Here is a 13,658-nt window from a genome sequence, read left to right as displayed (position 1 = left end):
GCTGAGCACCCTTCGCTTACGTTTAATGGTTACAGGGTATAATTACAACAACAACAACAACAACAAAGAGAACGTTGAGTGGATTCGCTTTGTGCATAGTGGCCTGGCCATCAATCAAATGCCAATAAATTGCACATAGCTGCTAAGGCAGGCACACAGCCCTGGCCCTGGCCCTGGCCCTGGCCCTGGTGATGCCATCAAAGCCAACTTCATGACCCCCCATTGCCTTCGTCTCTTTGGCAGTCTACCCTACCCCCTCCCCCACGTCTGGCGGTGCCATCCATTTATTATGCGGCACACTTTAATTAAATGCTAATGCAGCGTAGCCTTTCAATTTGCAATGGTACCCATTTTTCACATTGTTGACGCAGATCTTTCGCCATCTGGAGCGCCCGGCGGAGGTGGCGCGCCTCACACAGCTGAAGGATGTGGTCAAGACGCAGCGGGAGCGCTTCATGAACACCATATTGAACAACACCGAGGTGAACAATCTCAATGAGCTGCTCTCCTTCGAACTGGCCAAATACGAAGCGGTAAGTCCAAGAGAAACTCTACCCAAAATTCTGTTGCATACTTTTTGGCATATTCCATTGATGCTTTCGATCAAATCAGTATCTGCAGTCAGACTACGATATATATACATGTATATCTATACGAAGAATGATATTTGCTGCTAAGTAAGTCACAAATACATTAAGTAGTCTATGCGTTGTTATTATAATACTCTTAAGATCAGTTTCAGATCAGTAAAGCGTAGCCTACATTTTATAGTATATATAGTTATATACACTATAGACTGCTTTGCTGTTTGTATAGTAGTAGTACACACTTGTAGATCTCTCAGTAAAGATATATTGTAATATACTATATTTATCTATACCTATCTATATATCTGTTATAAGAAACAATAATGAATTTAATTAATGAATATTTTGAAGTATTTTGATCGTATTTGAATTAGGCAGCTCGCATACAAAATATATATCTGTAGCTCTAAGCAGATGTCATAAATACACATGATTCTTAATGACTAATCTATTCGTGGTCTTCCTCTTTTGATAGGCCGTACAACAGGCTGCCGAAGGCGGGCTGCTAATCGTAGCCGACAAAGACTTTCCAGAGCCCTACGAGCGCTGGAGCATACTGCAAGCTGTGTTCTTCTCATCGACTGTGTTAACCACTATAGGTAAGTGCCTGACTAGGAAATGCCCTGCCAATCAGGCTGAGTAGAGATGCATCTCCCAGTAGAATGCTATAACTGTATCTATTTAATTTGCGATCGATCTTCTCTCCATCTCTCCTCTCGCTTTCTCCTACAGGCTATGGCAATATAGTGCCGGTAACGACCAGCGGTCGTGTCTTCTGCATTTGTTTTGCACTCATTGGAATACCCTTCACACTGACGGTCATTGCCGACTGGGGTCGACTCTTTGCCAGCGCTGTGTCCGTGTTTGGCAAGCATATGCCAAGTAAGTTGAGCACGGCACTTAATTACGATTGCGATTATTATCGATTTCACACATGTTTATCGATTGCAGCGAAGCCAAAGTTTACAAACTTCATCGGCAAGACCTGGTTCTATGCGATTCTGGCAGTTGGCTTTCTGGGTGTCTATCTGGCCGCTGGGGCTGGGCTGTTGCTGCTCTGGGAGGACGATTGGACGTTCTTTGATGGCTTCTACTTTTGCTTCATAACCATGACAACGATTGGATTTGGTGATCTGGTGCCCAGTGCGTTAGCCGCAGTCAGTTATTAATTGCCCTGCCTAATCGAACCTTCTCTCTCTCCCCTCGCTCCGTCTCTCTGCTCAGAGAAACCCAACTATATGCTGCTGTGCACGCTCTACATACTGATTGGACTGGCGCTAACATCGACCATCATTGAGCTGGTGCGGCGCCAGTACGCGACCAGCTGGGCCAAGCTGCAGGTAAGTGTGTTCACCCAACTGACCCACTATCCGGCAAACGCACTCAAGCCATTCCTTGCAGGAGCTGTCCGGTCCAATGGCGGAGACGCTGCGACGCCTGGGCGAAACGGCGGGCACGGGCCTTGACTACACCACGCTGCAAAAAGTTTTAACTGTAAGTCAACTCCAGCTACTGCTAATGGACCGCTGTTGAATAATAAATGCTTAATGTGCGCACAGGTCTCCATGCCCAAGTGGAACAGCAACAAGAAGAGCGAGCACAATTCAGACATTGCTGCACTGGAGGCCATCACGAATGCCATACTCAAGGAGGTGAAGGAGGCGCAGAATAGCAAGCCCAAGGTGCTGCAAATCGTCATCTACGAGTCGTCCGTCTAACCCCCTATCAACATGGATAGCTCTTGTAGCATACTTTTAGACCTAGGCACATAAGCCCCAACTATATCATATGTTAGAGATCTTTGTATTTATGTTAGTTAGGCTTTGCATAATACCCATATAGTTGTTGTTATGCTTCCATTTGTATGTGTGTGCGTGTGTGTGTGCGTGTGTGCGTGGGTGTGTGAGCGTGTGTAGTTGTGTGTTTGTCAATGGGCAGCAATATGTAAGCTCTGTGCCCTTCTTGTCCAGTGTTGTCCAGCCAACGACTTCCATAAGCTAATTTCTAAATCTAATTAATTGTAAACGAGGGCCGATCAAGAAGTAGTATGCTAGTTTCCGTATGTGTATATATGTGTAGTTATGCATTCAAGCGAAGCTCAGGTTAGGTTGAGTTAGCTTAAGCGACTTCATTAACTATATACTCGAAAATTTGTATTATTGTGGACTGACCTGAAAGCATTGAGTGTAAGAGTTCGGCGTATAACGGTATGGTCTGTAACAGCTAGAAGGAGGCGTGGCATTGGGAACTGAATCATTCAAGCTATATGTGTCTCTATGAACACAGCGATATCCAGATATTTGCAGCATAAATTTATTTCCTTATGAATTATATTTTCAGCTCATTCTCAAAGCATCGATTCTATTGCTCAGGACACATTTAAGTTCTTGTAATGAGTGCACAGACTAAAAGCATTTTCGATACTTTCGCTTGCTTCACCAAATACTGAAAAATATTTCCAATTCAAATAGAGAAGCCGTGGACTTTGGGTGAATGTACATTAAGATGTCAGAAAGTTTCATTAGGCAGCCTACAATGATATGAAAATATCAGGTTTCAGGGTGTTTTCTAGTCGGACGCTCCCTACTAAACATCGATTACACAACTCAAATTTCATTTGTAAAGGTTAAAATTAAGTTTTGTTATCTCTGTATGATGTCCAGGTTAGATTCGTAGGCTACAAGGGCATAAGTCTAGTCACAACAAATGGCAACTTATTGATCGCGCCTCGCATAACTTACTATGGCAAAAAGTGATGGAATATATATACATATAAATATGAATAATTTTTTTTTTGTTTAGCTTTAGGTAACAGATACTAAAAATAATCATGCATAAATGTCCAAATCAAAATAAACAAAATAAAAAAGACTTAAACTAAGCGCAAATCAACTCTGATAAAATGCACCTGAAACTGAGATGGAGACTGGAGACTGCGACTTGAATGAAGCTTTCAGAAATGGACAGCTGAGCTTTTGTTAGTGGGTGGGTGAGTGAGTGAGAGCAGGAAAGCGCGCGCCACAATTTGAATGAATGAAATTGATGGATACTGCGCGAGCGTCCGTCCGTGCGGCTGGCTGTCGGTCGGCGCCACTTCGCCAATTCGCCACTTCGCCAAGTCGCCAATTTGCCAGTTCGTTTGCCGCTTGCCACATTGTTGGCTATAAAAGTCGGGCGCACTGGCGGCGGCGGCTAGTCACCAGCCACTAGTCACAGCGCGGAGCGTGGAGCGTGCAACGTCGGGCGACCATTTCCCATTCCATTTCATTTCAATAATTTTATATCTTTTTTTTTGTGATTTTGTCTCTGTGTACGTTTTCTGCTTTAAATAATAATAGTATTATTATTACTATTATTATTATTGCTGCTACTATTATTTTGTGCTGCTGCCGAAGCGCATCGCTCGACGCTTGCCAGGCAATTGTATCAGTATCGCGGCGGACAGGCAGCGACGAGCATCCGCAGCATCCGGAACAAAACAAGAGATAAATAAATAACGAAAAAAAGCGAAGCAAAAACCAAAAAAAGCAAAAAAAAGTATCGCGAGGCGCGCATTAAAAAATGTTTTGAGCTCAACGCTTCGAGTTCGTCTCCGTTTACCGTGGCATCCGCCTACGCAAGTTGCCAACGCTCCGAGCTCTGTGTGCCCGTTGTGGCGTCTCGCATCCCGGGTGTGCGTGTGTGTGTGTGTGCGTGTGTCTGAGTCTGAGTCTGAGTCTGAGTCTGAGTCCGTGTCCATACACTTCTTTTGATTTTTTTATATATTTTTTTGCGTTTGCCTGTGTCGACTAGTTGGCTAGTTGTGAGTGTGTGCCCCACCTCAATGGAGGTGCTGAAAAAAGATGCCGCTGTGGGCTCGCCCAGCAGCGTCTTCTATCTGCTGCTGCTGCCCACCTTGGTGCTCTGGTACATCTATTGGCGGCTGTCTCGCGCCCATCTGTACAAACTGGCGGCACGACTGCCGGGACCGCGTGGCCTGCCCATTGTCGGGCACCTGTTCGATGTGATTGGACCCGCTTCGTGTAGGTTCAATGCATTTCACTCTGTCAACCATGGTCAGGTCAACACCAAATCTGTATCCTGTTTTTCCAGCTGTTTTCAAAACAGTCATTCGCAAGAGCACGCCGTTTGAGCACATTGCCAAAATGTGGATCGGGCCCAAGCTGGTGGTCTTCATCTATGATCCGCGCGACGTCGAGCTGCTCCTGAGCAGCCACGTCTACATTGACAAAGCATCCGAATACAAGTTCTTCAAGCCTTGGCTGGGCGATGGCCTGCTAATCAGCACAGGTGAGTCTGTGTGTGTGCGCGCGTGTGTGTGTGTGTGTACGTGACCATCGTATGCCAAGAGGAAGGGGCTAGCTTGATTCGGTGCCACTCTCTCCCGACTAGCTAATGCAATTTAAATTGCGTTTATGGAATCATAAATTAATAAAACGATTTGTAAGCCTGACAGTTGGCACAACAACGCCGAACAAATGGCGGCTATAAATAAACGAAACGAAGAACAGCAGAGAAAGAGACCGAGAGAGAGAGAGAGACAGAGAGAGAGGGAGAGAGTGGGGGAGCGGAGGCAGGTAGGTAGAGTGAGAGTGAGAGGAGAAAGATCTGTTGTGCAATTGTCATCTCTATCTAACTCTATAGAGCTGGCTGTTGCAACAACTCTCTCTCTCTCTCTCTCTCTTTCAACCTTGCTCCCTGCCTTTCTCTATCTTTTCCACTATATTTTACTTTTTCATGCCTATCATATAATGATCAAATTGAATATGTGAAGATCTTCTTCTTTCTTATAGCGATCAGCCTACACCAATTATTATTTTCTTTATCATCATAAATTATCCGTAGTTAGAATTTGTGCTTTGCTTTAAGCTTAAGGCTGTGATCTTAATTACTATCTTTTTATGTTCGTTATATAATATATAGCGCTTGAGTATCCATTTCACAGCTATATACATATGTCTCATGAGACTTTTTGTACATTATATACACATGTCCTTTTGATCTCTTGGAGACTCTTGAGTTTCTCTTGGTTCTTCTACTCGTTTGTTCGTGTTCTTTGCTTGATTTAGTTCTTATACACGATCTCTGCTTTATACCTTTATCCGATCAGGTCAAAAATGGCGGGCTCATCGCAAACTAATCGCACCCACATTCCATTTGAATGTCTTAAAGAGTTTCATTGAATTGTTTAACGAGAACTCGCGCAATGTGGTGCGGAAGCTGCGTGCGGAGGATGGACGCACATTTGATTGTCATGATTACATGAGTGAGGCAACTGTGGAGATTCTATTGGGTAAGTGACACACACAGACACACAGACACAGAGACACTCATATACTTAGTTAAACGGTACAGTCCACTCACACGCACTCAGTCTACGGATTTCTATACATTTCACATTCAAATTCCGATTCATTTTTTGTTCTTTTGCATTGGTGTGTGCGTGTGTGCGTGCACACACAGAGACATAATAGCACATACACATGCCAGTGCCACATACATACACATATGAACTGCAATTGAGCACAGACCTATTTCCCTATATACTCGCACAAATCAAAATTTTGTTTTTTGTTGTCCATTTGCCGCTTTTGTCTGTGTAGACAATGAGCCACAGCATAGAGAAGCGACCCGAGACCCGAATTATATCAAATACATCCACACACACACACACACACATATATATATATATATATATATATATATATATATATATATATATATATATCTATATACATATAGATATATATAATATACATATATATATTTATATATATATATATATAGATATATAGATATATAGATATATATATATATATATGCTTACCTACATACATACCCCAACTGCTAAGCCGTATAGTTGAAATAATGAGCCGCCATAAACTGGCATATACCGATTTCCCCAAGCATCACAATATACATACATATAAATATATACATATGTATGTATATACATATAAATATATATATCAGGACTAATCATACATAAATCACCTATAAATTGAGCAAAATGAATATTTTAAATTTTAAAATGTGCAAAAAAAAGTTTTAACAATTTAACAATTTAAAGTCTTTATATTTTTGCTGAGGATAATATTAAAAAAAATTAAAACAAAACACAAATTTAATATTAAAATAAATAATAATTAAATATAATAAAATAGTAATAGTATATATTTTTATATTATATATATTTTTGCCTTGAAATTATTATTTTCTGTTTTTATTTAAATACTAGAAAAATGTTTCAAAAATGTTTTTCAAAATGCAAAATTTATTTATTTTTTCGAAGGCTTTAAGGCTCAAAATATAATACTCAAAATATAATAATACTCAAAAATATTGAATGTTTATTCATATATTAATTGTATTCGTTCATGTATTCAGTCATTTTTTTAAATAATTAGTTTTTTTTATTTTATTTAAAATTATTTTTTATATAAATTAATTCATTAAATATATTTTTTCAAGTTACATATTTTTTATATAAATACAAGAAAAATAAAATAGGAAAACATAGTTAAAATTAAATTTTTTGTAAAAACAGAAAATTAATATCAAAACTCTTGAGGCTGAATATGAATTTAATAATAATGAAATTTGAAAACAAAATCACACACATATATTCAAATATATTACTATATCCAAATATTAAATGTGTTAAAAGTATTTTTTTATTTTGAAATTATATTTTTCTGTTTTTTTTTTTTTGAACACAAGAAAAATGAACATATTTTTAATTCAATTAAAAATGAATTTAAAAATATTGAAATTTGAGAACAAAAACTCATTCAAATTTTGACTGTGAAATTGTTTATTTCGCTGATCATGCATAAAGCTCAATTAGGCGCTTCAGTTATAATTTCATTTACTTTCCAAATATATCAGAGAGATCTGTTTACTAATAAAAATTACTAATAAAAAATCTTCACCGGGTCTCCCTGGCGACTTTCACTTGCGCTGCGGAACGCAGCTGCTCGAATGCTTCTCGGAGCCGAAGTTGGCTTATATCATAAGATATTATATTAACAGGCTGTGGCTGGCCATAGGCGGGGCTGGCTAACTGTGCCACCAAAAAGTGCCTGTCGTTTATTTAAGGCCAAACCCGTTTTGGCTTTAAAGTGAAAACAGCTCCGCGTCCAGTTGGCTCTGGCAGTTAGCCAGGCCCGAGCGTTAAATGTTAATGACATTGCCGCCCATGTACTATAGGAATACATGTATATATATGTCTTTATCTGTGTCGGTCTGTTAGTAATGCCTGGCGATTGATTTCTAGGCCATTGCATAACGCAGACGCGCTCACCTTCGCCCATAATTGAAGTGCTGCCAAAAGTACGCTTCGTACTGGAAATTGCCAGCTCGCAGCCAAGCGAGCTGCACGGCAAGCCCAAGCGCTGCAATTAAAATCACGTCGCATTCCCATTAAGCATTTAATCAGGAAAATTTGAATGCAACTGCAGATCGTAAACGACCGCAGGCCCAGCCCCAACCCAGCCCCAACCCAGCCCCAACCCAGCCCCAAACCAGCCACAGCCCCAGCCCAGACCCAGACCCAGCCTCAGGCTCAGGTCCGGCTGACGCAAACAAGCAATTAGCAATTAAGAGTGAAAATAAAAAATTAAAAAAAATTGATAAAGTGTGCAAATCATTTTTTGCCTTCTTTTTATTTCTTGTTGAGCTAAATAATGTATGTGTTTCATATAGTACACAGCGAACACGTATGTATACAGATAGATATGCATGCTCTATGACGCATCAGCGAACAACTGTAAAAGTAAAGAAAGCCAAATTCAAATGTCATTTTCAATATTGCATAACAGCCTCGAGGCATCATAGTCCCCAGGAGCTGCAACAGGTGCGACAAGTTTTTAGCTGCCTGCCAGCTGGCCAAAACTCTGGCCAGTGGGCCACAAGTGAAATGCTGAAAATGGCAAGTGGCAAGAAAACCTGCATTTCCACGCTTGCGCAATGTCGTTTTCAAATTTCACACGCAACAATATTATTTCTGTCAGATTTTAGCGGAAGAAATGCGCAAGGCGCTCAGGCAGACTTTGTGTTGCCAAGCCGATACGTAACTTGGCCAAAATGCCGTAGCAAGTTGCCTAGAAAATAAAATGCTAAATGCTCGAGAGACAGCTAGACACTTCCACTGTCAATAGTCCACAGTCGAAATTCTTATCGATCTTTCAGGAGTTATCGAAATTTTAAAGATAACTGAAACTCATCTCAAATGAAATCATTTAAAATAAATTAAAGTAAGTCAGAAAAGTTTTAGTAAATGTTACTTATTTTTTTAAAATTTTTCTAGACTCAAAAATTGTGAGAATTCTAGATTATATTTCCCATTTCCGTACGCATGTCAAAAAATAAAGCTCAAACGCTCTCAAGACCATAAGCAAAAGTAATTAAAAGAACAAATAATATTGCTCGGTCGTATATGGCCTCCATCTGTTGAGAAAGCTAAGAGTTTGTTGATCCTCAATCTGTAACTCTTAAATATACACTTTCTCTGATGTGTCACGCCCACAATCGACTCGAGCACATATAACAGATTTTGACCTTGTTCCACGTGCATAAAAAGTCGGCTTATAAAACGATTGAGTACTTATATTATAAATAAAACATGATCACTTTCCACAAGATCAATTTCGCAATCAAATCTCGATCCATTTCTCTTATTTCTGGGACACGCTTGTACTTTATATATTTACATATATACATAAATCAAATATTCAACTCACAGCAATGAAAGATCTTCAAATATATCTCATTGCCTTTCTTCTACACTGATGGTCGTAATAATAGGCACGGTCAACTATCGCACCTTATTCCATGCAAATAATTGTGAATATTTCGTTATTTCTATTATTCATAGTCTTCATGATTAAAACATATTCTTATACACGTGTGGCCGTAATGGGCACGGTCAACAAGCAAGCCTAATTCAATGCAAAATATTTTATAATTTAAAAAAAGACAAAATAAATGAAATAAGTTCAAGACAACAAGTCTAAAGTCACTCAAATAAAATAATTTCTCAATAATAAAAATTAAATTCATGTTAGACAAAGATGAACTTGAAATAAATAAAAATATATTATTTAAAATTTTAATTAATAATATTAATAATTATTGCTGACACATTAATAACAATATGTCTATTGATCGAAACAAGTAAATTGCAACTTAAACATTTTCATACGCCCCGTTGGCCAGAGATCAACGTTGTGGAATATGCAACATGGAATATAGCATATTATGACCCTACATAAGTGTGTGTGTGTGTGAGCGTGTGCGTGTGTGTGTGTGTGCACATATGTTGCATCTAAAACGATTGCTATTTATGCATTGTATCTACAATTAGTCAACCGGCGCAGCTCCGTTGTATGTTTGTTAAGTTCAATTGGCGCTTGGGTCAGTCGAGTGCATTCCACTTCCAATCTCATGCCCAATCTCATACAATCCTCTTCCGTCTCTCTTCCACTGGCGTACAGAGACCGCAATGGGCGTATCGAAGAAGACGCAAGACAAGTCCGGCTTTGAGTATGCCATGGCCGTGATGAGGATGTGCGATATACTGCATGCCCGGCATCGCAGCATCTTCTTGCGCAACGAGTTCATCTTCACGCTGACCCGCTACTACAAGGAGCAGGGACGGCTGCTGAACATCATTCACGGCCTCACCACAAAGGTCATACGCAGCAAGAAGGCGGCCTTCGAGCAGGGCACACGCGGCTCTCTAGCCCAAAGCGAGCTGAAGGCCGCCGCTCTCGAGCAGGAGGAGCGCGAGCTGCGCGAACAGCGAGAGCAACAGCTGTCCCAAGGGGCCCAACCCAAGCAGGAGCAAAGCGCTCCTGTTGCTGGCCTTTCCTACGGCCAGTCGGCGGGACTCAAAGACGACTTGGATGTGGAGGACAATGACATTGGTGAGAAGAAGCGTTTGGCCTTCCTCGATCTAATGCTGGAGAGTGCCCAGAATGGTGCACTCATTACGGACACCGAGATCAAAGAGCAAGTGGATACGATTATGTTCGAAGGACATGACACTACGGCCGCCGGATCCTCATTCTTTCTATCGCTAATGGGCATACATCAGAACATACAGGATCGCGTGATTGCCGAATTGGATGGCATCTTTGGGGACTCGCAGCGACCGGCCACATTTCAGGATACGCTGGAAATGAAGTATCTGGAACGCTGCCTGATGGAAACGTTGCGCATGTTTCCGCCCGTGCCGCTAATAGCTCGCGAACTCCAAGAGGATCTACAGCTGAACTCTGGACCCTATGTCATACCGCGTGGCGCTACTGTCACCGTGGCTACCATTCTGTTGCATCGTAATGCCAAGGTCTACGCCAATCCCAATGTCTTCGATCCGGACAACTTTCTGCCCGAACGCCAGGCGAATCGACACTACTACGCCTTTGTGCCCTTCTCAGCAGGACCCCGCAGCTGTGTGGGTGAGTACTAATCGAATCCTCACCAAGATTCACTTCACTAATTCCAAGCCAATACATTCGCTCAGGTCGCAAATATGCTATGCTCAAACTGAAGATTCTCCTGTCGACCATAATGCGCAACTATCGTGTCTACTCTGACCTCAGCGAATCGGACTTCAGGCTGCAGGCGGACATCATACTGAAGCGGGAGGAGGGCTTTCGTGTCCGCCTACAGCCCCGACAGCCGGGACAGGCGACCACAGCTGGCAGCACGGCAGCATCATAAACTTATGCATATATTTTTTTGCAAGTGATAGTCCCGGTCTATACAGTAATACTACATACATACATACATATAAAGCAAGCTAAAAAAATATCAATACACACACACAACACACAAACACACACACACACACAAAACAACTTGTTTATCGTGGCAATCTTCAAGCGCTGCATTTAACAACCCACACACAGACACTCAAACAACAACAACAAATATTAATTATTTCCTTTTTTTTGTGTATTTAATAATAATATGTGTAATGTTTTGACAATATATTTGGTGTAATATTTTCGAGTTTTGCGGGTTTTTTTTTAAGAGAATGGGCAGCACTTTACGCTAGAGATGGCCGTGAGCTATGCTACAATGTGTGCTTTCTGTTAATACAAACTGAAATGGAGGAAAGTGAAAATCTGTGGATATTACAATAGTTGCTTTTGGACTGCACCAGAATTATGCCGCAATCATACAAATTTTGCAACAAATTAAATTCAGAAATCAAAGACAAACTCACTTAATGCGAATAGAAACATAAAAAAATAAATAAATAGTTCGCTGTTTAAGCAATCAATTAATAGGTAACTTGAAAGACTTAATATATTAAAAACTTACAAAACATGTTGAAAATGAAAACATGGTTGAATATGAAAAGTGGTATTTTGAAATGGAATCTATAAAAGCAGACTAAATTAATTTTTTGGTCACATCACGATATATTATAAATTAAGAAATTTAATTTAATACTTCACATTTCGCGCTTCACGCATGAAGCCCAGCTCTAAGCGTTATCGATAGTAATCGTTAAGAGTGCAAACCATCTGGCAATACCGCACAGCTGTTTCAGCGAAAGTGACACGACGACAGCCGTCAATTGTTTTTAGGGATTTTGGGCTTGCGTTAATTTTGTTTTCTTTCTTTTGTGGAGTCCATTCTATTCTGACCATGTCCACCGCCATTGATGAATTACAGGCAATCATTGCCGAACTGAAAACAGAGCTTGAAGAGCAAAAGACTTCCACACGCAATGCACGCGAACGTATCGAACGTATGTCCGCCGAAGTTGTTGACTCCAATCCCTACAGCCGTCTCATGGCGTTGCAGCGCATGAACATTGTTAAGGACTATGAACGTATACGTGACAAGGCGGTTGCAATTGTCGGAGTCGGTGGTGTTGGCAGCGTAACAGCCGATATGCTGACACGGTAAGCGAAATGGTAATAAAAACTTAAGCAACAAAAAATAAAATTTCACTTGATAGCTGCGGCATTGGCAAGCTAATTCTCTTCGACTATGACAAGGTGGAGCTGGCGAATATGAATCGCTTGTTCTTTACACCTGACCAGGCTGGCCTGTCTAAGGTGGAAGCAGCAGCGCGCACATTGAGTTTCATCAATCCAGATGTTCGCATCGAGACGCATAACTACAATATTACCACCGTCGAAAACTTTGACAAGTTCCTGACCACAATCTCAGAGTGCGGCATACAGAAGGGTCAGCCCGTTGACCTGGTGCTCAGCTGTGTCGACAATTTTGAGGCTCGCATGGCCATCAACGCGGCCTGTAATGAGAACAATTTGAATTGGTTTGAGTCCGGAGTATCGGAAAATGCTGTCTCAGGTCACATACAGTTCATACGTCCCGGCGATACAGCCTGTTTTGCGTGCGCCCCACCTTTGGTGGTCGCCGAGAACATTGATGAGCGCACCTTGAAACGCGAGGGCGTCTGCGCCGCATCGCTGCCTACTACGATGGGCATTACGGCCGGATTGCTGGTCCAGAATGCTCTCAAATATTTGCTCAATTTTGGCGAAGTCTCTGATTATCTGGGCTACAATGCCCTGAACGATTTCTTTCCCAAGATGACGCTAAAGCCGAATACCGAATGCGATGATCGGTTCTGTTTGCAGCGCCAGAAAGAATTCCGGGCACGTCCACAGCCCAAGGAGCAGCAAGAGGATGAGGTGGTGTCCAATGAACCGGTGCATGCCAGCAACGATTGGGGCATAGAGCTTGTGGCCGAGGATACACCAGTTGAACAACAGTTGACGAACACAACAAATGTAGTTACCGGTTTGCGTTTGGCCTACGATGCGCCCGACAAAGTAACAGTTAAGCAGGCGGAAAATGCAGCTGCTGTCGATGCCGGTGTGCCAGAGACCAGCTTGGAGGAGCTAATGGCGCAAATGAAGTCTATGTAACAAAACTAATTCCATACTCCAAACTCTGTTATTTATAAATATATATATATTTACACTTTTTTTTACAACAAACGACGAAATTGAAAACTTTAAAATAAAAATAATTTGAAAGCTAATTGCAATTGACATCAGAGATATAAAATACCAAATATGA

At 41.2% G+C, this 13,658-nt stretch overlaps 3 protein-coding genes across 3 annotated transcripts in view; all 3 read left to right on the top strand.

Annotated features, from left to right (window-relative positions):
- Positions 1-2,624, top strand: part of LOC111596636 (TWiK family of potassium channels protein 9) — a 29,404-nt gene extending 26,780 nt beyond the window's left edge. Inside the window, exons 2-8 of the mRNA XM_023310925.2 lie at positions 372-533; positions 1,063-1,186; positions 1,320-1,469; positions 1,539-1,730; positions 1,812-1,927; positions 1,989-2,081; positions 2,147-2,624. Coding sequence (XP_023166693.1) covers positions 372-533; positions 1,063-1,186; positions 1,320-1,469; positions 1,539-1,730; positions 1,812-1,927; positions 1,989-2,081; positions 2,147-2,305 — 996 coding nt within the window. The 3' untranslated portion in view covers positions 2,306-2,624. The remainder of the gene's footprint in view (positions 1-371; positions 534-1,062; positions 1,187-1,319; positions 1,470-1,538; positions 1,731-1,811; positions 1,928-1,988; positions 2,082-2,146) is intronic.
- Positions 2,625-3,787: 1,163 nt separating this feature from the next.
- LOC111596632 (cytochrome P450 4g15) lies at positions 3,788-11,515 on the top strand. The gene is made up of 5 exons (XM_023310920.2): positions 3,788-4,609; positions 4,680-4,877; positions 5,698-5,880; positions 10,082-11,047; positions 11,113-11,515. Exons 1-5 carry the CDS (start codon positions 4,411-4,413, stop codon positions 11,310-11,312), a joined length of 1,746 nt encoding a protein of 581 aa, XP_023166688.1. The 5' UTR covers positions 3,788-4,410; the 3' UTR covers positions 11,313-11,515.
- A 500-nt stretch (positions 11,516-12,015) lies between these two features.
- LOC111596630 (ubiquitin-like modifier-activating enzyme 5) lies at positions 12,016-13,579 on the top strand. The gene is made up of 2 exons (XM_023310918.2): positions 12,016-12,508; positions 12,565-13,579. Exons 1-2 carry the CDS (start codon positions 12,249-12,251, stop codon positions 13,502-13,504), a joined length of 1,200 nt encoding a protein of 399 aa, XP_023166686.1. The 5' UTR covers positions 12,016-12,248; the 3' UTR covers positions 13,505-13,579.
- Positions 13,580-13,658: the final 79 nt, after the last annotated feature.

The sequence above is a fragment of the Drosophila hydei genome, unplaced genomic scaffold (assembly GCF_003285905.1).
Source record: "Drosophila hydei strain 15085-1641.00,03,60 unplaced genomic scaffold, DhydRS2 tig00000477-arrow-arrow-pilon, whole genome shotgun sequence".
NCBI lineage: Eukaryota > Metazoa > Arthropoda > Insecta > Diptera > Drosophilidae > Drosophila > Drosophila hydei.
The sequence above is the reverse complement of the archived record's forward strand: the minus strand, read 5'-3'. Positions and strand labels throughout refer to the sequence as shown.

Coding starts and splice junctions, on each gene's coding strand:
- LOC111596632 (XM_023310920.2), top strand. CDS start 4,411: ATGGAGGTGCTGAAAAAAGATGCCGCTGTGGGCTCGCCCAGCAGCGTC. Junction 4,878..5,697: donor TGGCCTGCTAATCAGCACAG/GTGAGTCTGTGT, acceptor TTATCCGATCAG/GTCAAAAATGGCGGGCTCAT. Junction 11,048..11,112: donor AGGACCCCGCAGCTGTGTGG/GTGAGTACTAAT, acceptor ACATTCGCTCAG/GTCGCAAATATGCTATGCTC.
- LOC111596630 (XM_023310918.2), top strand. CDS start 12,249: ATGTCCACCGCCATTGATGAATTACAGGCAATCATTGCCGAACTGAAA. Junction 12,509..12,564: donor ACAGCCGATATGCTGACACG/GTAAGCGAAATG, acceptor TTCACTTGATAG/CTGCGGCATTGGCAAGCTAA.